General features: G+C 55.1%; 1 protein-coding gene across 13 annotated transcripts in view; it reads right to left on the reverse strand.

The window, feature by feature from the left end:
• Window positions 1-26,671, reverse strand: part of PLEKHA6 (pleckstrin homology domain containing A6) — a 164,663-nt gene continuing 137,992 nt past the window's right edge. For 7 of the 13 annotated variants that reach the window (XM_027776036.1, XM_014591885.2, XM_014591869.2 and 4 more), the window contains 16 exons: window positions 25,850-25,930; window positions 24,929-24,997; window positions 23,640-23,720; window positions 22,092-22,241; window positions 21,208-21,303; window positions 18,454-18,565; window positions 17,759-17,898; window positions 16,782-16,931; window positions 15,389-15,518; window positions 15,088-15,194; window positions 11,339-11,515; window positions 10,062-10,229; window positions 9,851-9,984; window positions 9,236-9,381; window positions 4,044-4,167; window positions 1-3,440 (listed from right to left, as the gene is read on the reverse strand). In XM_027776036.1, the coding sequence (XP_027631837.1) occupies window positions 4,052-4,167; window positions 9,236-9,381; window positions 9,851-9,984; window positions 10,062-10,229; window positions 11,339-11,515; window positions 15,088-15,194; window positions 15,389-15,518; window positions 16,782-16,931; window positions 17,759-17,898; window positions 18,454-18,565; window positions 21,208-21,303; window positions 22,092-22,241; window positions 23,640-23,720; window positions 24,929-24,997; window positions 25,850-25,930 (1,857 nt within the window). In that variant the 3' untranslated portion in view covers window positions 1-3,440; window positions 4,044-4,051. The remainder of the gene's footprint in view (window positions 3,441-4,043; window positions 4,168-9,235; window positions 9,382-9,850; window positions 9,985-10,061; window positions 10,230-11,338; window positions 11,516-15,087; window positions 15,195-15,388; window positions 15,519-16,781; window positions 16,932-17,758; window positions 17,899-18,453; window positions 18,566-21,207; window positions 21,304-22,091; window positions 22,242-23,639; window positions 23,721-24,928; window positions 24,998-25,849; window positions 25,931-26,671) is intronic. The other 6 variants (XM_027776037.1, XR_003551192.1, XM_027776038.1 and 3 more) reach the window with 6 other exon arrangements.

Consider the following 26,671-nt stretch of genomic DNA (forward strand, 5'->3'; position numbering starts at 1 on the left):
TGTCCTTGAATGGTTTATTGTCTAATACTAGCAAATCAAATTGGCCCCATATGTGCATAAATAGATATATGTATGTATTTATATATATATATAATATTTTGCCTTAGTTTTAAGAGCTGCCAAGTGGAGGGTGCTTAGAGGGAAAGGAATCGATCCTGTTTTGCTATGGTCCGCTCTGCCCCAAGAACAAGCCTCTCAAAGGCAGGGCAGCAAGTACCCGCAGCCAGCGACCTCAGACAATCTTTAAAGTGACAGGAGCAGTGCTGGATTGCAGCCTCTTAGTTATTGACCAGGGAGGCAATGTGCTAACCCGGAAAGCCCGAGCTGAGGAACCAGGGCTCTCCCTGGGGGGTTACTTAGCCCTGGGCCTCCCTCTGAGCTCTATCCATTCACTGCCAACTATAGAGGCGGGAAACAGGGAGCCATAAATGCCAAAGTTGGGCGTCAGGCTTCAAAGGCTGGCCAGGAGCTCTGGCTAGATTCCGTAACCTCTGATGTCAGATCTGGACCTCCATCCTGCCCAAGTCCTTGCAAGGCGAGGGCCCCTGGCCCGCTTCGCTGGCTGACGAGCAGCTTGGAGGGCTGCGCTGGTTAGTTCAGTGTCCCGGTGGCAGCCTGCCAGAGAAAAGTCCTTGGGGTTTCTTGAGTCACAAGGAGAGGTGACATTGTCCGTGGGACCCTCCTTAGCCTAGAAGCTGATTTCACAGTCTGGATGCCAGACCGAGAGACCAGCCTCTTGAGAACAGCCCCCAGAGAGAAAGGTTGCAGATGCCATAGCTGTGACCCAGAGAGGGTCAAGTGAAAGAGGAGCGTCCGAGGAACTCACATACATCCGCACTAGAGAGCCAGAGAGGCCCAGAGGATCCTGGGATGCTTCCACGGGGCTCTGCCCCAGACAGGGGACCATCGAGGAGCAGCCCCTCCTCAGTGCTGCTCAGCAGAGGCGCCATCACCTTCCCTGCAGTGAGGGGAGGCGGTCCAGAAGCCCAGCCAGATGTGTGTGCCTGCAGGGGTGTCCTCCGTGCACACGACTGTGGACATCTCCTTCGAGAGGAGTCCCATCGGCCCACCCTCAGTCACCAAGAGCAGGTGGTGTAACTGCTGGGGGAATGCCCTGCTCTGAGTACGCTCGGGACCAGCCTTTTGCTGACTGTGGGATGGGGAAGAAGAAGGGCATGGGGCAGGACCGAGAGGCAGCTGTCCTCGTCTCTCCACATCATTTGCCAATCCTAGTCAGACATTGCACATTTTGAAAATAGATTTGCTTTTGTAACAAAAGCGTAAAATACATCTGTCTTAAAATAAGTCTTTCCTCTCCCTTTCTTTGGATCCAAAGGCAAGGGGTGTGGCCTCAACATGCAGCGAGTGGTTAAGGAGTCAGGGGAGAAATGGGCTGGGAGGGGCTGCAGGAAAGGCTCAGACATCCGCACTATGTATATATATATATTACGTATATATCTGTAATATGTATAATCTCCATAAAACATATATTAAGGCATGTAAAGCAACATAAAGAGCCAGCTTTATGAATTAGGGGGTGAGAGGAAAGGGGCAGAGGCGCAGACATTATTTCTTGGTATTTTACATGTATTTCTAAAAATATCAGTTAAAAAAGGGAGAGACAGACAAAGAGACGGGCAGGGATGGAAGAACCTACAAAGTCTGTTTCTTGTAGAGGGAGCCAGGTGCAGGGAAAGACGGGGAAGAGGGTAACCTGGGAGCCAATCCCACCTGCTAGTCTGTAGGAGAGAAAGGACAGATTTGGGATGCTTGAGCCGATGACGAGAAATGCAGCCAAGTGTCATGTTCAAAAAACCTACTAGAAGTGAGATAGGTGGGTTTCTCCCAGGCTGTCATCCCTCAGAAGCACGAGGACATCCTAAGCACCTAGAACAGTGCCTGGAACATAAAAGGTGCTCAATAAATATTTGTTGAATGCATTGTCATCTTTACTTGCATATGAACCAGTAACTTTCCCAGTCATGAAGGAGTGGAGAGGAATCGGAAGATAAAGCAGTGGTTCTTGGGGCCACTGGAGGTCAGGCCGAAGTCTCCGGGCAGCAGCTCTGGCAAGAAGGCCCAAGGGGCAAAGACGTCTTCAGCCTCACTCTCCACAGCTTCACTCTGGCTACATTCATCAAGGTGGGTGGAGTGAAGGAGGAATGCACTTTGCTCTCCCCTGCACTGGCCTCTCTGGCCCGGTCAGTTGTGAACCTCAACTGGCCTTCATCCTGGATGCCTGGGAAGAGGAGCAGGGATGGAATCTGGCCTCCCCAGATGAAGGCCTCATGCCCTCTCCCTCGAGCATAAACTCAGCTGGCCCACAGCACAGTCCACAGAGAATAGGGCAAAAAAATGTCAGGAACCAGGGTGAGTAAGGCCCCAAGGCTGACCGCGCCCTGCAGAAGACAAGTCCTCTTTGCCCCAGCCCGGGCCGACACCAGGCCCGGCATAGAAAGAGCCATCTCCCAGGCACTTGCTACCGACTCCCCTTGACCAGACACCTCCATCCTCACACCAAGCACCTCAGCTGAAGCCTGAGGTTGCTGTGTGCTCCGCTGGCAGGTCCTCCTAGGCCCACCTGGGGAAGCAGAGGTGATACTCTGGCACTGACCTGGCACCAAGTTAAGGCTCCACCCAGGGAAAACCCATCTGATACCCTTGCCATTTCCCTCTTTCTCCCTGACTTGCAAATGCGTCCTGCTGCTCCCACGCCCCGAGAACCTCTTCTCCTCTCTGCACCCTTCCCGACCTGCCCTGACACTGCACAGACTTGCCGCTCTCCACCCACAGCCAGCGCCGTCCCCACCGGGAGCCAGGGGCCTCTCCCACCTCTCATCTTGTCTTTGGCTCAAACAGGGTGGTCAGTCCCCCGGGGCCCCAGAGGAGCACCCAGAAGCAGAGATATGTCAGAGCCCTGGGCACGGCTGGGACACAAGGATGGGCAGATGGGTGGGGGATGGCAGCGGGTGCTGTCCTCCGTGTCACGTGGGGCTTGAAGAGGCAGAGTGTTCAGACTGCCCTTCACCTCTAGCTCTGACCTAAGACAGCCAAGGGAGTGCTACCCACCAGGGCACATTCTCCATCGGGAATGTTCCAGTAGGACCAGCATAACCCCAGTCAGAGCCAGGCTGAGGATCCCCCGCGACTCAGGCATCAGAAAGGACAGGGCCCCCTACCGCTCATCTCAGGCCCTGGCCTAGGACCACAGTCTGAGTGATGACAGCTTCCGGGCGAGGTGCAGTGGACGTGTGGACACCAAGGTACCCACACTCCTCTCGGCAGCAGCCCTGGACCCCAGCCTGGCTCCTTGCAGCATTCCCACAGGAGCGCAGGGGCAGGGGGCCAGGGTGAGGAGCCAGGACCTCAGGCAGGTAGAGGACAGCTTCAGAATGTGGCTCTGTGGAGCTTCCCAGCATTGGCCTCGGCCAGGGCTTGCACTGGAGAAAAGAGAGCAGGGTGAGACAGGCTGTAGAGGGATGAGGCCTCCAGCCAACCTTCCCAGGGAGAGGCTTTGTCTTGTGAATCCTGGCAGAAACCCACCCGCTCCCTTAACAAGAATGGGACACATGGAGGGAGGTCAGCTCTTCCCTTCCTGCCTGTGCCTCATGCTGTGTCCCGGCAGAAGGGAAGGGCCGTGGCTTTGGCTGCAGCTGTCCAGTGTAAGGTACAGGAAGGCTGGGGTGGAGAAGTGGTTCTGGGGGCTTCTGAGGGTTCTGCTGTGGGCCTGCCAGCAGCATCTCAACAGATGGACAGCTCACTGGCTGACAGGAGGAGGGGGGGTCGGAAAGTGGCTCCCTGATGGCGGACAGATGAGGCCTCAGCTCATTCCGTCTGCTTCCCGAAGAGCAAAGCCCACCAGCATCGAACATCTGAGAAGCAGCCCAGTCAGCCGGCTCCAGCCCAGGCTGCAGCGAGTGGATGGATGGAAGGGTATCGGGGTGGGGAGAAGCGACGTGGGATGAGAGGGTTGGGGGCTTGGAGCAGGTGAGGGAAGAGACCTGCTTCCCGGGAAGGATGGAATACAGTAGAAAAGTGCTTACGTCCGCGCTCAGACCCGCACGGCATGGCTGCTGTCGGCGCCCCGCGGGGATTCAGACGAGAGGGGGTTGGCTGGTGGAGTCGGGGAAGCGGGGGAGGTGGGAGGGCTTGGGGTGGCACATTGCACTGGAAACAGAAATGAACAGGGAGGTGAATAGGGTGGGCGGGGGAGGCTGGGCACCCAGAGCAAGCGAGGCCCCTCCTCAGGCGGAAGCGAGGCAGGGAGGCTAGCAGGGAGGGCTGAGCGTGGAGCCTGCTGGGGCCCAGGCAAAGCGGCCCTCGTTCCCGGCAGGCACCATGGAGGAGAGGGCAAAGCTGGAGAGGAGGCCTGGCGAGTCCAGCTCTGCAAAGAACCAGGTGACTGTGGAGGAGGCCAGGCCTGCTCTGGCTGAACACTCCCTCCCATCCACACGATGGGGGTCCCATGCCTCTCCGCTCTTGTGCACATAGGCCCAAGGGGTGGTACCTTACACATGGTGGTATCACTCATGATAATGATTAATAATGCAGTAAAATCCACTAATCCAAATCATCCAGCCCCACTCAATGAACAGACAGAGGGACATGACCACCATGTTAATCAAGTCTATGCAGACTGAGGCTTCAGACAGGCTTGAGCCGAATTCTGTTAACTTAGACGTGTCAAGGGCTCAGAAACACAGGTCCCACTAGCACTTGAGAACCCCCTGTCTCCGATCTGGTGAAGCCGAACTCCAATCCACCCATGAGCGGGTCAACATAAGCCTTCAGGTGGTGACATTTGAATTAATGAGATTTTACTCTATTATCATTATTATTCCATGTGGAGAAGAGCAAAGGGCAAGGACGCTGACACGGGGAGTCACATTCCTGGGGACCAGATGTCCGCAGTCCCCAGGTCCCAGTGCATCCTCAGTGTAGCTGCGAGGCAGAGGATGGCAGGGACACGTCCTCACTCAGGCTCAGAGAAGAGCCAGACCTCAGCCAGGGTCACACTGCGTTTCCACAGAGAGGGGTCCTGACATGGAACTTCCCAGCCCCTACTCGCTGCCCTGGACCTCATCAGCTTCCCTGCCCTCTGTGCAAGAGAGAGGACCCGGGTAGCGTTTGCGGTCATGCATGTGCACACACCCACGTGTCCATCTGTACATCACGCACACAGCTCTCACGGGGGCAGGCGGCTATGTCTGCCCACACTCAGTACGACTGTAGCCACAGGACCCAGCAACACCACACAGCGACACTCACTCAGATGCAGGTGCACTGCCAGTTCTGTGCCGTTCCACAAAATGCAACACACCTGCAACTTCATGTCCAAATACATTTGCAAACACTCACAAACACATGTTGTGTGCATATTCACAGCGCTAACCAGGGGTTAGTTATTTGGCAACCCTCAGTTCTAGAAAGGTCAAAAATCCAAACTTAGCAAAGGCAGAGCTCAAGGAAGCCAAAACAGATGTTACAACAAATATGCAGTGAGGCTCTTATAATTTATTCATAGGAGAGCCCCACAGAGCCCAGTTACTTTATTTAAACACAATTGTAATAGGTGTTGACTTGGCGGGTTTCTGGCCCACAGACTAGAAATAGGAAACTTCGGAAGGAGAGGGAGGAGGAGAGAGAAGAGAGGCCCACCGATATTTAGAAGAAGGTGCAACTAAAGAGGGAAATGCTTTTGTAAAAAGTAGACGACATATCTTTAAAAGAATCACTGTTTGGGAATATTTGGGATAGAAATAGATTTAGACAATGGGGGCTCCTAAGGGCATCTCTTTAACAATGGTCTGCAAACAAAGATATTTATTATGATACTGAATGAGGAAGTGAAGTTAACTACCTGAACACAACCTCTTTAAGAAGGCAGAGAAGGGAACCAGCAGTTAGTGTAATGGTTATGTCGCTGGACTCCCACGTAGTCGACCACGGTTCGTGTCCCGGACCCGGTGGCTTAAAACTCATGCCGGGCGCGTGTGCGTGCGTGCCCAAGATCCCGAGAAGAGAACGGAGGAGAAGGGATTGCGGCGTGACCATCCTCCCTGGGGGGTGATTTCTCGCTTTCTGTCTCTCTGTCTCTCTCTCTGTCTGTCTGGCGAGTGCACGCGCCCTATAGTGAAAATCTCTCCTAAAAAATAAAAAAAAAGAAGGCAGAAAAATGCTAAACCTCTGTTAGGAATATGCCCATCAGAAATAGTTCAGAGTCACCCAGGTGGCAGTAGCGTATCGGCACATGTGGTACGACAACACGTGTGGTCCCAAGTCCTACCATGCCCGCACACACCATCATCAACCACAGGCACTCACATTCCCGAGGCTGTGCCCTCTCTCTCCTGCACACCCAGACCTGTTCACGCATGCGGCACTGGGCTGCACACATCACAGACATGCCCTATCGTGCCCGCACTACCAAAAGGCCGATCGCACACACATGCGTGCATTCTTTTTATTTTTTGAGAGATTTTTGCTGTAGGGTGCGTGCGCTCACAGGAGAGACAGAGAGACAGAAAGCAAGTAGTCACCCCCCAGGGCGGGTGGCCACATTATAATCCCTTCTCCATCCTCCTCTCGGGATTTTGAGCACAGATGCGCATGTGCCTGGCATGAGTTTTAAGCCGCTGGGTCTGGGACTCGAACTGTGGTTGACTGCGTGGGAGTCCAGCAATGTAACCATTGCACCATCTGCTGATCCCATGTGTGCATTTCTAACACTACCCCACACGTATGAGGTACACTTCCATGCATGTCCTAGGCTGCCACACCTTACCACACACCACTCAGACTCCTACCGGGTCTCCACATAGCACCCATAGCCATTTTGCACATACACGCATCATATTCCTATGTTTGCGCTCAAATACTCCCTCCACCCTCGCTCTGCACGCTGGGATACACACAGATACACGTGTATGTACGGACACTGCCCAACAGAGACATGGCTCACGCATTCACACCACGTGTATAAACGTGCCCACCGCCTCTTCCTGCATACGGCATACTTGAATTTCTACATCCCAGGTGGACCTGTGCACGTCACAACACGCACCCTGCGGCCTGTACACATTCCCACGCGTGGGCACTAGCTCACACACTGCCCTCACGGCCTGTGCCCAGCACTCCCACACAGCAGCCGACGTGAGCTATGTTGTACTGGCAAGGATGTAGCTCCGGGGTCTGGGCTGCAGGCCAGGGGCGGTGGGGACAGTGGGCTAAGTCTGAGGTCTGGCCCTGCCATAGCCATTTTTCACATAGTTGGGGTTTTGGCAAAAGCAAGGTGACCATTTGCTTTCGGCACACAGGCCCCGAAATGCAAGCCCATGTGTACCGAGGGGGAAGCTGACCAGCAGGGTGGGTTGTTTGCACGGAACCCTTGGCTGGAGATAGTCGTAGTGATCGCCAGGGCCTGGGGCTGGGGCAGAGCAAAGCCTTTACAACAGCTCTGTCCCTCTGGCACAGGAAGTTGCTTTCTGCCCAGAGCACGTGGAATTTGATCTTTGGAAGGTTCAAGTTCACTTCCCAGCTACACCACAGGGAGGCTGCACAGAACACTCCTTTCCAGCCAAACTGGTTCTGCTGCCTTTTGGATGAAGGATGGGGCTCTCTGAAGCACCCTGATCTTCCCCTCAACTCAGCCCAATTGGCTGCCCCTTCTAAAGTTCACCGTTCCCTAACCACCGGGTGGCTCTTCCTTGAGGCTTAGACTAAAGTCTTCTGGTTTCTAAAAATATCCATATTTTCGATAATCAAAAAAAGAACACATGGTTCCTACTTCTACTTTAGCTACTGCTATTTCTACTACTACCACGACACCGACGCTACTGCTACGGTCACGACCACCACGGACGGCCCGCATCTACTGAGCACTTACTAAGGCCAGGCACTGTGCTAGGTGCTCGCCACACCTGGTTCCGATGCTCACCCCTGAGGATAAAGCACCTGGAGGCAGGTTTTTTTTTTTTTTTTTTTTTGAGAGATTTTCACTGTAGGGCGCGTGCGCTCGCCAGACAGACAGAGAGAGACACAGAGACAGAAAGCGAGAAATCACCCCCCAGGGGGGATGGTCACGCCGCAATCCCCTCTCCTCCATTCTCTTCTCGGGATCTTGGGCACGCACGCACATGCGCCCGGCGTGAGTTTTTTAAGCCACCGGGTCCGGGACACGAACCGTGGTCGACTACGTGGGAATCCAGCGACATAGCCATTACGCTAACTGCTGGTCCCTGAGGCAGGGATTTTGATTTGCATTTCACAGATGAGGAAATGGAGTCTCAGAGTGCCAGGGTCCTCTTTAATCGGCCATGTTCCCACCACGTTCCCAGCAACAGTGCTTGCTGCCTGACTCTTGGACAGGTGGGTCTAACTGTGTCCTGTACACCTGGTCTCTCTCTCCTCTAGCAAACTCACCTGAAACCATGGCTCCCTTCTAGATCATTCCCCTAACCATGTCCTTCAAAGCCCTCACTCTCTCTAGGGCTCCATCCTGATCACCTCTGTCTTGAAGAGGACGTTCTCCTGGGCTCTGTGACCTGCCGCTGCCTTTCCTACTGTATCCCTCCTGGTCGGACGTCATCAGTTTCTTTCTACAAAGCCCAGTGACATGCTGTCCACTCCAAGATGCTTTCTCAGGCTGGGCGGAAGTGAATCCTGTTGACTTGAACCCTCCCAGTGTCTACCTGGGACCCACTGGTCTTTGCTGTCATGGGAAATCAGTTCCTTGTCCTTTCTTAGCAGAGAAGTGGGGTTGGGTCAGCAGCCTGGGTGGTGCCTGGATCACTCTCAGAGCCCCTGGTGCTACACCGTCTTCTCAGCTACTCTTCCTCTTGTACAGAACAAGGACAGGAAGTAACAGGGCACCTTGGAATACCCCCATTTACCTAACCGGTAATCCCTTCCCCAGTCAAACTCAACGATCACCTCTCTGTGCCTTTCTGTGACCTGCCCCTGCAGAAGGGCACCCTGTGCTCCCATGTGGCTTCTGCCATCCCTCACGGAGTGGACAGAAAGATGGCCATGGCTCTGGGCTCCTGGGTGGCAGCAGCTCTGATCCCTTGTACCCTGCAGGCCTAGCACAGAACCTGGTGCTCAGCAAATGCTCACCCTGACCCTGAGGAATGTGGTCCTGAGTCTCCCTGGCCCTGCCCCCCTCGCAGCACTGCGCTTCCTCCCCTACACCTGGTCAGCTGGCCTCCCTGGCGGAGTGAGGCCCAGCCCCTCTCACCAGACAGCATGCGGCCCCTGCGGGAGGCCTCGGTCGCCAGGGCGCAGGAGATTTCAATCCGCTTCTCCTGCTCCTGCAGCTGGCTCTCTGAGTCCTGGGGCACGTCCACAGAGTCCCCCTCGCCGATGGGCACCACGTTCTGCATACTGAAGAGGCACAGACACACAGGCATGGAGGGAGGGACAGGATGGTCCAATGGGCTTGGGGGGCCTGCAGGTGGAGGCTGGCGGGGAGGGCCAGGGGCCCACGAGTGTGCAGCTCTGGTTCCCAGCAAGGCTGTCCCTAGGAGTGAGCAGGACCCTGGCAAAACACGGTTGGGACTCCCACCTTCGACGTTCTCAAACAAATTAGAAGGTTCAAGTGAACATCTAGGGCAGCCTTGGAGGGGAAAAGAAGTGACCAGAGGGCGACCCTCCAGTCTGCCTTGACGATACGACGTGCAGGAGCCCAGTGGGTCCTGCTAGCCTGATGCCTGGGCCCGGCCTGCTGCCTCGAGCCACTGCCTCACCTTGCTCTCCCCTGGGGAGGCCCAGTACCTCCAGCGACGTCTAGGGCCCCAGGAGTCCTAGGTGCCAGGGTGGGCAGAGGACACGCAGGCACCCACAAGCCTGTTACCTGGACTTGGCAATAAGCGTCTTGATCCGCTCCACCTTCTTCTGCTTCTCCTTCAGCTCCTCAGGGCTCAAGGGCGTGTCGGGCTCCAGGTCGATGTACCGTTCGGGGATAAGGACTTTGTCTGGAGTGGAGAGCTGTGGAGGGACTGAGGTCACCGCCTACAGCCGATGGGGAGGGGTCACTCCCCCGGAGGCCCCTGGGCCCCACTCACCTCCTTGTGGATGTCCAGGTCATAGTGCTGCGGCTCCAGCTCCATTTTGCGAAGCCGGGCAATCTCCTCCCGCGGCGTCTCGTAGTTCTGCCCACCAGGCTCCTCTGCCCGCAGGGCGGCCTCCAGGTTGGAGATGTCTACCTCGTGGATGCTGCGGTGGCGGCGTACCTAGGAAATAGCACTGTCACGATCACTCAGGGCCTTGGTCCCACGGCCATCGTGCCTCCAGGTAGCTCTGACCGCGCCCAAGTCCTCGCTCTTCCCGCCTGGTGCACCTGAGCTGGCCGCCGCTCTCCCTGGTGCACTGTCCCCACCGCAGCATGATCCTCCACCTGCTCCTCACCACAGCCTGCCCACCGGCAAGGCCGCAGAGGTCAGCTCTCATCAATACCCTTGCCAGGACCTGCAGCCCCCAACCCTGCCACGTCCTGCCATACGCCGTGGGCAGCTGAATTGGCATGTCTGGAGTTGATGTCTAATTGACTCAGATCATAGACGTTCCAGTCCTTCAGCTGGAATGGAAACTGTCTGAGGTGAGGACTTTGGACTCATACTTTTTCTGTATCTCGGAAATTCAGTAGAAAGAGAAACCAAGCGGATGCCTGGGCCTACTCCCAGCTCTGCACTGAAAAGTTGTAACTTACTTCCTCTTGACTTTGCTGCCCTAGCTGTAAAATGGGGATAAAAACCCCTAACCCCTGCTGCTGAAAGGATTAAACAGCACGAAAGAGGTGTCATGTAAAGGTAAGCTATTGTGATTATCTTCGGAATAGGCGGCCCCTACCAAGCACAGAGCAAATGCTCCAGAATTGTACAAATGATAGCTAGTCCTGCATGATTTTGTGCTGGTTTCTTTTTTCTTTTTGGAGAGATTTTCACTGTAGGGCGCGTGCGCTCGCCAGACAGACAGAGAGAGACATAGAGACAGAAAGCGAGAAATCACCCCCCGGGGGGATGGTCACGCCGCAATCCCTTCTCCTCCATTCTCCTCTCGGGATCTTGGGCATGTATGCACACGCGCCCGGCGTGAGTTTTAAGCCACCGGGTCCGGGACGAGAACCGTGGTCGACTACGTGGGAGTCCAGCGACATAGCCTTTACGCTAACTGCTGGTCCGGGGAATCCAATGCCTTTAACCACCATACCACCTGATGGCCCCCAGGTGGTTTTTTAAGTGTCCATCCTCTCACACCTCCCTGGCCCAGGTTGGCCATGCCCTGGGTGTGGGCAGTGTTGGCAGATGCCAGGCTATACTCATGGGTAGCTGGAAGTCATTACCACTTTGTAGGCGGGCCTGGTGCTGGGCTCGGGGGCTGGGCTGGCCGGGAGCTGCAGGCTCCTTCGCTTCTCCTTCATGGAGCCGCTCTGGTGCCGCCGCATCCGGTCGATCTGCTCCTCCACACTCATCTTGACCTTCCCCTCGCCAGAGAACACGGCACTCTTGGGGCGTTCCTGCTGTGGCAGACAGACAAGACCCTGACGCATGCCTGTCCTCCACCCAGCTTTTTACCCACCCTTAGCCCTCAGTTTTCCCTGCCTATAGGGGTTGACTAGTGGCCCTCTCAGAGATATATCCAAGTCCTAACTCCTGTTGCCTGTGAATGGAACATCCTTTGGAAATATGAGGTCATCCCGAAGTAGAGTGAGCCCTAGATCCAATAGTACGTGTCCTCATAAAGGACAGAAAAGATGAGAGCACACGGAACTAAGGGTGGGGTGAAGATGGAGGCAGAGGTGGGAGCAAGCCCTCCACTTGGAAAAGAATGCCAACTATTCCCGGCAATGACCGTAAGATGGGAAACAGCCCTTCCAGAATCATCCCTGCCATCACCCTGAGTTTGGGCTCTGTCTCCCACATTTATGAGAGGATACGTTTGTGTTCTTTAAAGCCACCCAGCATGTGGTCATTTGTTACAGCAGTCCACGGAAACTAACGGACATGCTGGTGTAGGAAGCGGGGGGTGCTGCTATAACCTACCTAGAACGTGCTAGAGACTCGGGGATGGGTAATGGGCACAGCCCGGAAGAATTTTGAGCTGCACGATAGGAAATGCCTGGTGGAAAAATGTGCCCTGGAGAGCGTCAAGGACGCACCGGAAAGCGTTTTTCTGGGGAGACTGGGCATGTAACTCATGGGCCATCTCGGAAGAAGCCAGAAATAGAAACAGGATTAGCCAAGAAGGATTTGCAGAGAATTCTCTAACAGCATAAATCCCCTTGAAATACACAGGAGACGGACAAGGTTTTTCCAAATGTTGCATCGGCAGAAACACCCCCAGCTTGCACTAATAGGGATGGAGGGAAAAAGAAAGTAACAAGGCGATGAGGCTTTTGGGAATCTGATGCAGGCGAGAGAGGCCAACAGAGCTACTTGGATATGGATATACGCTCATCTTCAGAACAGAAAGAACGGTTCTGCAAGCAGAGCCGTGCACGGGCATAGAGACAGACAAAACAGAGGCAGGCCTGGAGGCAGGGCTGGTGGAGCCTCGGAATGAGAGGGTCATGGCGGATTCTCCTCAGGTCCTGGATCCGAATGGGAGTTGCGTTGCAGGATTTCCAACAAAATAAAGGTTCCTTCTGTCCTTTTTTGGGACAGAAATGACAACCTTATGCCTGTCTCATCATGTATTTTAAAGAGAGATTCATTTATTTTCTTTTTTTTTTTAAAAGAATTATTTATTTTATTTGTTTACTATTATTCTTCAATTTGATCAGAGAGACACAGAGAAAGAGAGAGAGAGAGAAAGAAATCAAGACACCAGGTCTGGGACTCAAATCATGGTCAGCCATGTGGGAATCTGGCACCTCAATGACCATGCCACCTGCCAGCCCAAGATTTCTTTCTTTTTTCTTTTATTTTTTAGGAGAGATTTTTGCTATAGGGTGCATGTGCTCACTGGAGAGGCAGAGAGAGACAGAGAGACTGAAAGCGAGAAATCATCCCCTTGTGGGATGGCCATGCTGCGATCCCTTCTTCATTCTACTCTTGGGATCTTGGGCACCACACGCACATGTGCCCAGCATGAGTTATTTTTTTAAGAATATTTTTTAAACTTTAATTAATTCATTAAAATTTGACCAAAGAGGGATGGAGAGAGAAAGAGAAAGCAAGGCGCCAGGTCTGGGACTTGAACCACAGTTGACCATGTGGGAGTCCAGCACCCTTAACTACCACGCCACCTGCCACCACCCCCAACCCCATGAGTCTTAAGCCACAAGGTCTGGAACTTGAACCATGGTCGACTACGTGGGAGTCCAGTGATATAATCGTTACCACCATCTGCTGGGTCCTGATTTATTTATTTTCTAGTTTCACAGATGGAAAGGAATTTTGCCCCAAGACTGATCCTGTCTAGCATCTCAGGAATACTTGTGGAGATGATTTAGATGATGAGATTTGAGGCATTTTTTTTATTTTTTAGAGAGATTTTTGCTCTAGGGCGTGTGTGCTCATTGGAGAGACACATAAAGTGAGAAATCACCCTCTGGGGGATGGTCACGCCACAATCCCTTCTTCTCCATTCTCCTCTCAGGATTTTGGGCACACATGCACATGCACCCACCATGAGTTTGGAGCTACTGGGTCTGGGACTTAAACTGCAGTCAACTACATGGGAGTCCAGCGATGTAACCATTAGGCCATCCACTAATCCCCGAGATTTGAGACTTTTGAGTCAATGATCTTTAGAGACATTTTTAGAGTTGATGCTGTCATGGATTAAGTCTTTGGGGGGTGTTGGGAGGAGTGAATGTATTTTACAGTGGAATGAGTATGAAATTTGGGGGCCAGAGAGTGGACTGCTGAATAGCTGCTCCCAAGTGATATGTCTAAAGGCTAACCCTGACACCTGAGACTGTGACCTTATTTGGACATGGGTTTCTGAAGACCTAATAAGGAATCCCCCAATGGGATCATCCTGGGCTTGGGTAGATCTTAAATCCCAGGACAGGTACCCTTATGAGACAGAAAGGAGAAGGTACACAGACGTACAGTCAGGCAGAGCCTGGACAGACGCCTTTACAAGCCACGGAACGTCAAGAATTGGCAGGAACCACCATGTCCTAGAAAGGCACGAAATGGCCTTCCCCTCGGAATCTCCAAACCAACCATCCCTGACGACACCTCGGCTTTGGACTTCTGGCCTCTACGGACAGGATCAATGTGTGCTGTTTTAAGCCACCCGCTTGCGGTAGTTTTCCAGCTGCTGGCCGCCCTTGGAAATGAAGACGCTGCCTCGGGTCAGCACGCGTGACTGCCATGGAGTTCATATCTCAGTAAGGTCATGTTCTGACAATTCTCCTAATTCCTATTTTTTTTTTTTTTTTTTTAGGATTTTTTGCCTTAGAGTGTGTGTACTTGCTGGAGTGACTCAGAGACAATGAGAGGGAACGTGAGAAGTCACCCTCCAAGGGGCATGGCCAGACACAATCCCTTCTTCTCCAGTCTGGACTGGGCAAGCACACACACGTGCCCGACATGATTTTCAAGCTACTGAATCCAGGACTCGAACCACAGTTGGCCATGTGGGAATCCAGCACCTTAACCACCACGCTACCTGCTGGGACTCCTTTTTTTTTTTTTTGGTTTCTCTTTCTGCTATAGGGTGTGTGTGACCACCAGAGAGGGAGAGAGTGAGAAATCACCCCCCAGAGGGGACAGCCATGTCACAATCCCTTCTCCTTTGTTCTCTTAGGATCTGGGGTGTGCAGACACAAGCTTCTGGTCTTTTCAAGCCACCGGGTCTGAGTCATAAAGCACACAGTCGACCATGTGGGATCCAGCATCTTAACCACCACAGCTCCTGCTGGCCCTGCTAAATATTCTTTCATGTTCATTATGCACATTGTCCGTGTCCCTTAAATGTGTCCCCAAGAGAGAATTTCTCCTGGGGGGAGGGCTGTTGTTTTTGTTTGCTCTACCCTCCTCCCCTGGCCCTGGGTTTCCTCAACAGTCACGCAGTTGGGTGGACACACAGGCTCCCGGGAGGCAGCCCAGCTCTCAGAGCCCGTGGGCACGTACTCACCCGGGAGGACAGGCCATTGGTCAGCCCGTTGGCACTCCTCCTCACCACTCCTGAAGGGGTTGCCTCCTCATCTGTGGGGGACTTTGTCCGGGGGGGCACAATGCCAACTGCAGGGAGAGAGAGCAGCCGGTGGGCCTTAACAGGAAGGCAGGGACCTGCTTCTCAGAAAGAGGCTAGTCCCTCTCACCACAAGATTAAAAGCCCAGAAGGGGGTAAGCCCTTTCTTTGGGAGTGAATGAGCAGCCAGAGCACCTCTCTGACCCTCGAGCTTACTTCCAGGGGAGGAGGGGACAGGAAGTACCTTTGTTGAGAGCTGCCTGTTTCTCTGCCTCTGCTTCCTGCCTGGTGGGCACAAGGCTGATGTCTCTGGGCGCGTCCAAGGGCGAGGTCTGGTGGGGGTCTTTCTTGCTTTGCTCGTAGCTTGCCTTGGGCTGGGGAGAAAGGAGAGACACTGCTGCTAGAGTGGCTGGCAGGAACTCGGCCCCCAGGGATGTTTCTTTGTTCTGCAAGGGTTCCAGCTAAACCCTTGAAGACACAGGGAATAGGGCAGTTCCCCGTGTGATGGGCGGCCGGTGGGTGGGGATGCACTGGAGCTCCCACCCCTGAACCTAAAGGCTGGTCGATCTAGTGCATCTTGGGGAGGGAGAGCTCTGAGCCCCCAGGAGGGCGTCCGTTGAAGCCTCAACCCAACCTGCTGTCCTGACAATCACCAAGAAGCACAGCTTTGCTGAGCCAGTCGAGGGCTGGTTACAGGAGGGGCTGCAAGACTAGGGTCTAAGGGTTCTGTTCTGCTCCCACCTGAACACACAGAACCAGGTGGGCCTCGGTACCAGGGTTCTGGGGGAAGGAAAAGGGCCTTTGGCTTGTGTGCCACAGAATCATGAGCCTGGAAGGGACCTCGGACGCCCTCCGAGCCACCTCGCCCACTGTACGTTGAAGAATCTGTCTCAGCGAGGAGTACAGAAAGGAGGCAGCTGCAGCTCAGGAGCGCCAGTTCCAGCCCAGCGAGAGTGCACGGGTCAGGGCAGCACCTTGTGTGTCTTCAGTACGGGGAACATTACCTGCTCTGCCACCTCCGCGCGCACCTCAGGTTGTGCAAACGGACACGGCAGAGCTAGGCGGGCACACGGTGTCCAGGTTAGGTCCGGGCCTCTTTCTACTCACCACGCAACCTCTTCCAAGCCTAACTGCATATCTGCTGGAGCTTGGCAAGGGATCCAGGTGAGAGAAGGAGCCAGAAGAGGGGAGTGAAGGGCCTGTGTCCTTCTACTCCAGGGGCTCTTGAGACCCCAGGGGGCACAAAATGAGGTGGAGGCAGAGAGAGAGAGCATGAGAGGATTGGGGCCTGAGGGGGAGGCAGAGTAGGGGTGTCACTCCATCTCTACTGGCTGGTCACACTGGCAGGGAGTGGGGCACACCAGTACCCACAACCACTGGCTGCAGGAGCCAGGGATGGGCAGGGCGGTGACTCATTTCCCTACTGACCACAGAAAGGAACAGGGAAGGTGGCCTGGGTGACCGCCTCTGCCATCCCTTTTCCTAACCCAGAGTCCAACTGGGCAGGGGCCCAGCGGAAATTGAGCTTTGGGAGTTAACGGAGAAACACCAGGGTCCTTCCTTGCCCCCTCAGCTGGTCCTTTGCCCGTTCTCCCTGCTCCCACCCTCCAGGACCCGGACCCAAGGGTGCTGGGTACCTGACCCCTAGCTGTCTCGCCACTGTGGTGCCAGGATGGGGAGTTGGGGTATGGCCAGAAGCGGCTGTCGCTAGGGAGTGGAGGGACGGTTGGAGGAGACTCCAGGGGGACGTAGGCTTTGGGGAGGGGCGGCCGAGGCGGGCCGGGCTCCTGAGGCAGAGAGAAGCCAGAGCATTAGGAGGAACGAGAGCAGCCACTGTGAGACCAGGAGAAAAGAGCGTTAGCGAGAGGCAGACGGTGAGGGCGACCTTGTGGGAACCTGGGTGGGCCCCCGGGCCCCGACCCCCACCCCTGGCTGGACAGAGCTCCAACTCCAGAGCGAGGGCTCTGGGCCCACCACCCCCACTGCTGCCTGCCCCAAGCTCTCCTTCACCCCCTCGCCACTTGTGGGCTCATTCCAGCCCTTCCTTCCACCATCTCCCTGTCCCTCGGCGTCCCCGGATGCCTGATGACCAGGGGTGCCTTCGTTGGAAGGTCAGAGGTTACTGAGACTGTGCCACCAGGCTCTGTAGGCTGGCTCTCTGCCATGGTTCAGTCTTGGCCCCACTGGAGGCCAGGCTGCCCGAGGGAAGGCCCAGGCCTGCTAGGTCTTAGTGAGAGGACCTCGTGCCGTCCCTAGCCCACAGTAGGGCCTCAGCAAACACGTGCTGGTTGACTGACTGTGAAACTGCTGTCTGCATGCCCCTCAACCCCCTCACCCCCTGGAACCACATGGACTTCAGTTCCTTTAAGCACATGGAATCTCTGCTAAGTGGCCTAGTGCTCAGGAAGACTTCCCTGAAAGGGGGCTGAAGGTGACAGAGATGAGGACAGGTGCAGGGAGATCTGAAGGAAGGTCACAAACTGGGTGTGAGAACGATGTGACAGAGAGCCCAGAAGCCTCTGGGAAAGACAGGCACAGAATCTGTTGTTTCAGGTAAATGAGTCAGCCCTCCCTCCCTCCCCCACCTACCTTCTACTCCACTTTCCCAGCTTACCTCGTTGGACCCGGGCTTGGTGGGGGACCCCTGAGAGCCGGATACCAAGGAGAAGGGGCTCAGGGGGCTGGTGAGGCTGGCGGAGCTGAGCGGGCTGGCTGGGCTGTTGGAGCTGTAGGTGGCCGAGGGACCAAGTCCTCCTGGGGGGAAACAGAAGGGGACAGAGATGAGGGCCAGAGGACGGGTGTGGCCTGGGGTGCGATGGCCACTGTGGGTGGAGGAGGCAGGGGAGGAACAAGACCCAGGGATCAGAGGGAGCATTTAGCATTTCAGGGTCCCCTGGGCTGAGGTCTCAGGCTGGCTGTCGAGAAGTGTGCTGGGCAGGAGGACAGTGGATGGAAATGACACAACTGTCCCCAAGGTGTCAGAGAAAGCCACATGACATCCAGGGCTCAAGGAGATACTAAAGTGGGGGCTACAGGTCACCAGTCAGCCTGTGTGCCAGGGACTAGGGAGGTTCGGGCGCCCTCTGACATTTTCTGCAGCGGATTTAGAGTACCAGGGTCACGGTCTCTCTGTGGCCTGCCTGTTCTGTTCTGTGGATAGTGGGGAGCCCTGCCTACCCAGGGGAAGATTCCAGCCCTGACAGGCTCTGAGCAGAGAGAGCTGGCAGGTGTGGGATGGAGGCAGAAACACTAGAGGCTGGAAGTACTTCTGGGGAGGCAAGAGGCCCGTGTGGCGGAGGAGGCGCCCACCTCTGTGCTTGGCTGTGTCCGTGCCCCGGGACGGGTTGTTCTTCCGCAGCCCCTCCATCACGTCCTGGATCCTCCAGATCTCCTTCTGGATCTGCCGGTTGAGCACCTCATTCTGCAACAGCCACAGGAGAGTCAAAGGCGGCGGCGGGAGGCGTGTCCTAGCCCTACAGCCACAGGAGAGTCAAAGGCGGCGGCGGGATGATTGTCCTAGCCCTCCCCTAGCCTGGCTCCCATACAGCAGAAGGCAGGAGACACCCCCACAGCCCTCTGCAGTGCAGTCCGCATTCCATGGGCAGCCTGGATCTCTTCAGCTTCCACAAGACGACGTCCCTAAATGGCTGGAATCTCAGAACCAGGAGAGTGAGGGGCTGCCCTTCTGGGCAAGGCAGGGGAGCTCAGGGGGCTCTCAGGGTGACGCTCTCTGGGTGCACTCTTGATAGTACCGCTGCCCAGAAAGCAAGACTCTGCAGTTTACTGTGTTTCCTCGTATGCAGACAGCCCTTCGCAGCACCCCAGCCCACACATGCCTGCATGGCCGTGAACTCTACGCAGGCACGTTGGACACCGACGGACAGCACTGAGCTCTGGCCTCTCCTCCCTCAGCACAGGCACCGGAGTGGCGCACTGCACTGACCACAGCTCTCTGCGGTCAGGGTAGCCCCTGGCCCACGTCGGATTTGAGAAGGCTCCTTCCTAGGACCGCCAGTTAGCAGCATGACCCCCAGCCAATTCTGGTCTGTCTGACTCACAGGCTGGTCTCTCACCACAATGCTATCCTACCTCCTAGCGTGTTTGTGTTTAAGGTGAGGTTTGTCCAGGGGACATGTTGAATTCGGGGTCTCTGGAGTGGGTCTTCACTTCAAATTGCCTAATAAGCTGCAAAGTAGGGGTGGTGAGTTGTCTCCAAGAGGGGATGGAGGGAAACTCGGGCAGGGTCAGGGTGTTAACTGCATCCGAGTCAGAACTTGCAAAAGGAGCTGGAGAAGAGGGTGGGCCTGGCAGAGAAAAGACAGGGAAGAAAAGAACTCCCCGGGATTACGACGGCCACCCTCCTGCTTCGTCCTAACCCACCCCGAAAAGAAAGCCTCTCTATGTGGAAGTTGGAGTAGATTGCCCCACACTGCCCACTTGTCTGATGTCATGAGCTACTTATATTTGCAGGTCCTATTTTTTTTTTTAATTACCAGAGAGTGTATGTGCCTGCCAAGGAGAGAGCGAGAAAGCACCTCGTGGGGTGTGGTCACGCTGTGATCCTGTCCCCTCCAACTCTCCATCCTTTCAGGATTTGGGGCCCAGAACATGTATCTGTCTTGTGTTTCTCAAGCTGCCAGCCCCAGGATTCAAACTTGATGTTTCCCAAGCCACCAGGCCAGGATTCGAATCACACCGGATCACGTGCAATCCAGCTCCCTTAACCACTCCCTTAACCGCTGGCACCACGTGCCTGTTCTTTATTATTATTAGTATTTTTTAAAGAGGTTTTTGCTATAGGGCGTGTACGCTCTCCAGAAGACAGAGAGACAGAGAGACAGCAAGTGAGAAATCACCCCCCCAGGGGGATGGCATGTTGAATTCGGGGTCTCTGGAGTGGGTCTTCACTTCAAATTGCCTAATAAGCTGCAAAGTAGGGGTGGTGAGTTGTCTCCAAGAGGGGATGGAGGGAAACTCGGGCAGGGTCAGGGTGTTAACTGCATCCGAGTCAGAACTTGCAAAAGGAGCTGGAGAAGAGGGTGGGCCTGGCAGAGAAAAGACAGGGAAGAAAAGAACTCCCCGGGATTACGACGGCCACCCTCCTGCTTCGTCCTAACCCACCCCGAAAAGAAAGCCTCTCTATGTGGAAGTTGGAGTAGATTGCCCCACACTGCCCACTTGTCTGATGTCATGAGCTACTTATATTTGCAGGTCCTATTTTTTTTTTTAATTACCAGAGAGTGTATGTGCCTGCCAAGGAGAGAGCGAGAAAGCACCTCGTGGGGTGTGGTCACGCTGTGATCCTGTCCCCTCCAACTCTCCATCCTTTCAGGATTTGGGGCCCAGAACATGTATCTGTCTTGTGTTTCTCAAGCTGCCAGCCCCAGGATTCAAACTTGATGTTTCCCAAGCCACCAGGCCAGGATTCGAATCACACCGGATCACGTGCAATCCAGCTCCCTTAACCACTCCCTTAACCGCTGGCACCACGTGCCTGTTCTTTATTATTATTAGTATTTTTTAAAGAGGTTTTTGCTATAGGGCGTGTACGCTCTCCAGAAGACAGAGAGACAGAGAGACAGCAAGTGAGAAATCACCCCCCAGGGGGATGGCCACGCTGCAGTCCTTTCTCCTCCATTCTCCTCTTGGGATCTTGGGCACGCACGCACACGCGCCCGGCATGAGTTTAAGCCATTGGTTCTGGGACTTGAACCGCAGCTGACTACATGGGAGTCCAGCGACAGACATAGCCATTATGGCAACTGCTGGTCCCACACACCTGTTTTTAAAATACTTTCGGTAGAAACACACCTCACGTCTGCTCTGTCTCCCAGGCCTCAGCCGCAGCTCCTCTGGGTGAGTGGAATGAACCACAAGAGAATACCACATGATCTTTATCCTGAAACTTAGAGTAGATTTTTGGTGTCTCTGAATCTCAGGACCAACTCCTCTTAAGTTTCTGGGTTCGCTACAATAAGAAATGAAGCCTCCTGGGTCTCTTTGTCTAAGAGGATGGGGTACAGAGCACACTCTAGCCCCCACCTGCTCGGGACCCAACCTCACCTGGATGTCCAGATTGAGCTGCTCCCAGAGGTCGTCATGTAGGGCGGAGACCTCAGCCTCGAGGTGCTCATACTCTACGGTGCTGTTGGCCAGGGCCTGTAGGGGGAAGGGTTCCCAAGAAAGGCCGTCATCCAAGTATTCCTCCCTGTCCCTAGTTGCCTGAGGCCAGGGGGCCTGAGGCCTGGGGATGGGGATGGGAGCACAGAGGGACAGGGCTGAGACAGGTTGGTGACAGACAAACCCTGGCCTTAGAAGACGTGCACCAGCCAGCTCACTGAAAACCCCAGCTGTGAGAAAACTCTTTCTAGGTACGTGGTCAGACCAAGAGGGGATGAGATCACTTCCAGACCCTCCTGACTGTCCCAGACTGGGTGACAAGAGTGAAGGGAACCAAAAAAAAAAAGGAGCCTGAAGGGAGGACGTGCATTCTCTGGAGATCAGAGATGTTCCTCCTTTCTGGGGCTTCTGCTGCTGCTGTTGCTTAGAGCCATGACCCAAGGAGGCTACATGGGGGACCCGCCCCGTGCCCATGGGATGTGACCAGGTCAGTAGCAACCTCCTGTGCCTGCTTCTCCAAGGGGAGGACAGAGATAGTCCGCAAAGGGTGAGGTCAGCCTCGAGTTGCCCCAGGGAATCCTGGTGCAGGCAGAGCAGGAGGGAGTGCAGCTCACCTCCCCAGGGAGACCTGTGTGGGCAGGCTGGCACACTCCTCGCCTGTCTGCAGGACAGCCTTAGGTCTTTGTCGTGCCCCACCCACTGCCCCGCCCTGCCCCGCCCCAGGCAGGAGCATCCTGGGATGCTGGATTTGGACAGTACAGCCTGGGAGGTGGTGACTGTGTGATGTTGACCCAGTGGTGGGCGCGCAGACCCTGCTCCCAGGTTACCGTGGTCGCCTGTGACAGCTCCACCCGGATGTTGATGAGCTGGTTCTGCAGAGATTCCTTCTTGTGCAGCAGCTTCTCCGGGTAGGCGGGCTGGCTTCCAAACATCTCCAGCTCCTGGTGGGTCCCCATCAAGGCACTTTCCAGGCTCTCCTAAAGAAAGATCAGGGAAGAGACCAGCAGTTAGCATAATGGCTATGTCGCTGAACTCCCATGTAGTTGACTGCAGTTTGAATCCCGGACCTGGTAGCTTAAACTCACGCCGGGCACATGTGCGTGCGTGCCCAAGATCCCGAGAGGAGAAGGGATTGTGGCATGGCCATCCCCCCCGGGGGGGGTGATTTCTTGCTTTCTGTCTCTCTGTCTCTGTCTTTCTGGCGAGCGCATGCACCCTATAGCAAAAACCTCTCAAAAAGAAAAAAAAGAGAAAGACCAAGGGATGGTTGGGAGCAACTCTGATAGCTCCTCTCTGTTTTTTTTTTTAAATCGCTAGAGAGTGCATGTGTGCCCTTGCGAGAGAAAATAAGACGAAAAAACACCTCCCTCCAACAGGGAATGGTCATACTGCAACTACTTCTCCTCCATTTTCCCCTCCTTTCAGGATTTTGGGCACATACACACAAGTGCCAGGCATATTTCCCAAACCACTGGGTCTGGGACCTGAACCATGCAGTTGGTCATAAGGGATCTAGCTGCCTTAACCATCAGGCCTTGGAGCTGGCCCACCTGTCTGGATTCTTTTTCTTTATATTTTTTTAATAGATTTTTCTATAGGGCACCTACACTCATTGGAGAGAGAGACAGAGACAGTGAGAGGGAAAGTGAGAAATCAGCCCTGAGGGGAGATAGTCACACCACAATCCCTTCTCTTTCATGCTCCTCCTGGGACTCTAGGAATGCACCAAAACACACCTGGCAATATTTTCAGTCACTGGGTCTAGGACTCAAACCATAGTCAGCCATGTGGAAGTCCAGCAACATAACCACTACACCATCAGCTGGCCCCCAACCTGTCTAGATTCTTTTTTTGTTGTTGTTGTTCTTTTTTTTTTTTGGGAGAGGTTTTTGCTATAGGGCGCGTGCACTCGCCAGACAGACAGAGAGAGACAGAGAGATAGAAAGCAAGAAATCACCCCCCAGGGGGGATGGCCATGACGCAATCCCTTCTCCTCCATTCTCCTCTCGGGATCTTGGGCATGTATGCACACACGCCCAGCGTGAGTTTAAGCCACCAGGTCCGGGACGCAAAACGTGGTCGACTACATGGGAGTCCAGCGACATAGCCATTACGCTAACTGCTGGCCCCCAACCTATCTGGATTCTTAACAGCAGAGGCCTGAGCCCTTAGAAGTTCAACCACACGGTTTAACAGAGGTTGTTCCCATACTAGCTAAGGCTTCCGGAGACCTCCATAGGTTCTGAAGAAGGGTGGGGTGGACTTTGAAGGAGGGGCCACGCCCTGTCACCTCCATCACGAAGGAGACGGTGACCTGCCACTTCTCCAAGTCAGCCCTGCAGATCTGTCCCGATTTAAGGCCTGCCCGTCCTCACCTTCTCAGCTCGAAGCTGCTGCACCAGCCGTTCCTGCTCCCTCACCACCTTGTTCTGCTCGCACAGTTTGCCCAGCAGCTTCTGGGTTTCCGGAGAGTGGGGTGGAGAGAGGAAAAAAAACAAGGGGGTGAAGGACACAGTTTGATGGGGAGCTGGGAACTGAGTTGGCAGGGCCTGGCCTCTGGATACCGCCGCCTCTCCACTGCCGAGGAGCCTGGGCCTTCCCCTGGACCTTGGAGGCTCCTGGGAACAGGAAGACAGGTCTCCATCTCGGAGAGGGGACACTTTATCCTCCGAGGACGTGGGTTGGGTTGAGAGGGCCGAGTATTAAGCCCTTGCACCTCTGTCCTCCCAAAGGCTGCGATTCACAAGGGCTGAGCGATAAGGTGGCCTCACCTCCAAGGCTGGACTGGAGGGCTGGCAGGGTGTCGGGATGAGCAGACATCGTAAAAGCTGTGAGCAGTGCAAACTGGACCCCCCGGCCCACAGGACCCTGTTCTCCCCTCCCGCCTAGGCCTCAGGGTGGCTGGCCCTGCGTCCTCCTGAAGTCTGGTCTTTTTCTGGACAGAAACTCTGCCAGACCTGTTAGACCCACTCACTGGGCAGGGCACTGGAAATGGCATAGGCAGGTCAGGCCGAACTTCTCCTTCAGAGACACATGTTTTCCACACCCACCTCCACTCAGGTTGTTCCTCAAAGACGTCCCTACCTGCACCCCCACGCCGCTCAATCCCTGAGCCCAGTCTCGCTCTCTGAGCCTTTCAGCTTCAAGTTCAGCTCACGAGCTCACTGCCTGTCCCTGACCCACAGCCCGCGCGGCCTCGCTGCCCTTATTCCTTCCTGCAGAGCCTGCCATCGGTCCAACTCCTGCTACCTGGCACCTCCCACGTCCCCGAAGCTCCCTGAGGGTAGGGGCAGGCCCATCTTCATCTTTCTAGGTTCCTGCAGGGACTGAAGCCACACTGGCAGAGGAGACTACTGGCTTCTCACAGCAGTCTGTGCCCCTGTCAGCAGCAATCTCCCTGCTGGTGACAGGCAGGCCTAGCACTCAGGGAAACTCGCACGGCCGGTGTGAGATGTCCCGGTGAGCCAGGGGTGAAGTCGATAAGAGAAGGGGGACGAGGAGGAGACAGTGGGATGCTGTCTTCGTGGTGACAAAGGACATGAACTGAACATATGAAGAGCCACAGAAGGAGAGAGATGAATGGAGGAAAAGCCCCCACCGAGAGAGGGAGGATGAGGACGATGGTGGGAGGCTGGAGAGAGCAGGGGAGCGGGGCTGCTCTTACATCTGTGTCTTGCTCGTTTAACTTGTAGGTGTGGAGGCCGTCTCGGAACACTTCTGGGTACGGAGGGACCTGCAGGAACACGAGGCCGGTTACAGTGGCAGGGGCGGGTTGACGGCATGCGGGTGACACCAGTCCGGCGCCCTTCCTGCCAGACAGCGAGGCCCAGCACTTCTGGGGGTTCCGTTCCAGGAAGCTATGCCCTTGAGAAGCCTACGGTGGCCTGGGCTGGACTGCATCCCCGTTGTCAGAACTCTGCTTAACACATGTTCTACTTCCTCTGCCCTAAGCAGAGGCCCAGGATCTGCTGCTTCGAGGGGATACGGGGAGCTAGCACCTGTGGCTCGTCAATGAAACCACAAGAACACCCATGAAACCCTCGGCTGTGTGGGGACAGGACCTGGGAGAAGGGCAGGAATTCTCCCACGTCGGAACATTGACGACTGAACACCAGTCACAGGGCTTGCAGCTACACCAGGGCGGGCAACAAGCATTAGCGCAGCTCTGGGTCCACCAGGTGGTGCCTGGACACATCTGGGGCCACCGCACACTCTATACAGCTGTGCACTAAGTGGCTCCAGGCTACTCCGCTCCTGCCCTTAACCCCCATGCTGTCTGTCAAGAAGATAGCAAATGTGAAATCGAAGTTCTGGGCACTGAAAGTAGGCTTGCAACCCCCAGTGTGGCATGAGATGTCAGGGCTGACTATTTTGATGGTTTTAGAAACAGCCATGAAGGTGAAGAATGGAGTGACACAGTGGAATTCAGGGAGGATGACCAGGCCGTGCCTGTCTCCAGGGAGATGAGGCCTGGCAGACAAGCAGGCTGGGTGGAACGAGCCTCGTCCCAGATGGGGCGACTTGACCATGCACAAGCAGCTGGAATGGCGTGGGTGGGGACCATGCTGCCAGGCAGAGGTCTTACTTGCATGAAGAGCTGGGCCCTGGGGGAGGAGCTCTCCACCATGCGGTTCACCATACTGATGAGAGTCTCGCTCTCACTCATCTGCAGCAGAGGAAGGAATGGATGGTCACGCTCAGAGCCACGCACAGGTGTCTCCCCTCACCTGCCTGTGCTGGCTGCCCGTGGAGCAGGAAGGGCAGCTCCTTTCAGGGCCTCCAGCCCCGTGCTTGGCCTCCTCACTCACCATTCACCCCGTGAACCATGTCAGGACCAGCCCTGAAGCCACCCTCGAAGAAAGGCCACCGAAGGGAGCTGGGAAGCCACCAGGTCTTAGCAAGCAGCACCCAGAGGCCCAGCCCAGTGGCTCTTCCCCGGGGTGCCTGACGGGTGTGGGTCTTATCCCCTTTGGCCATGGTTGTCACCTCCTTACCCTCGACCTCATTTCTTATACCACATCGGACAAAGACCACACAGGCAATTGGAAAGGCTGGTCTCCCCAAATTTGAACTAAATGAAACAACTAAAGAAGAAACTCCAGGGCTTGTCCGAGTGGGCCTTCAGAAACACGCAGGCAAGGTCCCTCTCCCTGCCCGGCCCCTGCCCCCTGGCTCAGTGTAGAAAGGACACTAAACACGGTTTCCAGAGCTGGGCTGGCAGCATCGCGATGGTCTCGGATGATGCTAGGGAGCAAACGAGGAGGTCACAACAAGGGAGCCGGTTAAAGGGACCTTGGACATTGGAATGCCACTCTCCGTCACCTTGTCTTTATACACGGGGTCTTCAAAAAGTTCATGGAAAAATGCACATTATGAAAAACAATAGATTCCAATTTTTTTTGTGTGG

The sequence above is a fragment of the Tupaia chinensis genome, unplaced genomic scaffold, assembly GCF_000334495.1.
Source record: "Tupaia chinensis unplaced genomic scaffold, TupChi_1.0 Scaffold000627_1, whole genome shotgun sequence".
NCBI classification, from domain to species: domain Eukaryota; kingdom Metazoa; phylum Chordata; class Mammalia; order Scandentia; family Tupaiidae; genus Tupaia; species Tupaia belangeri.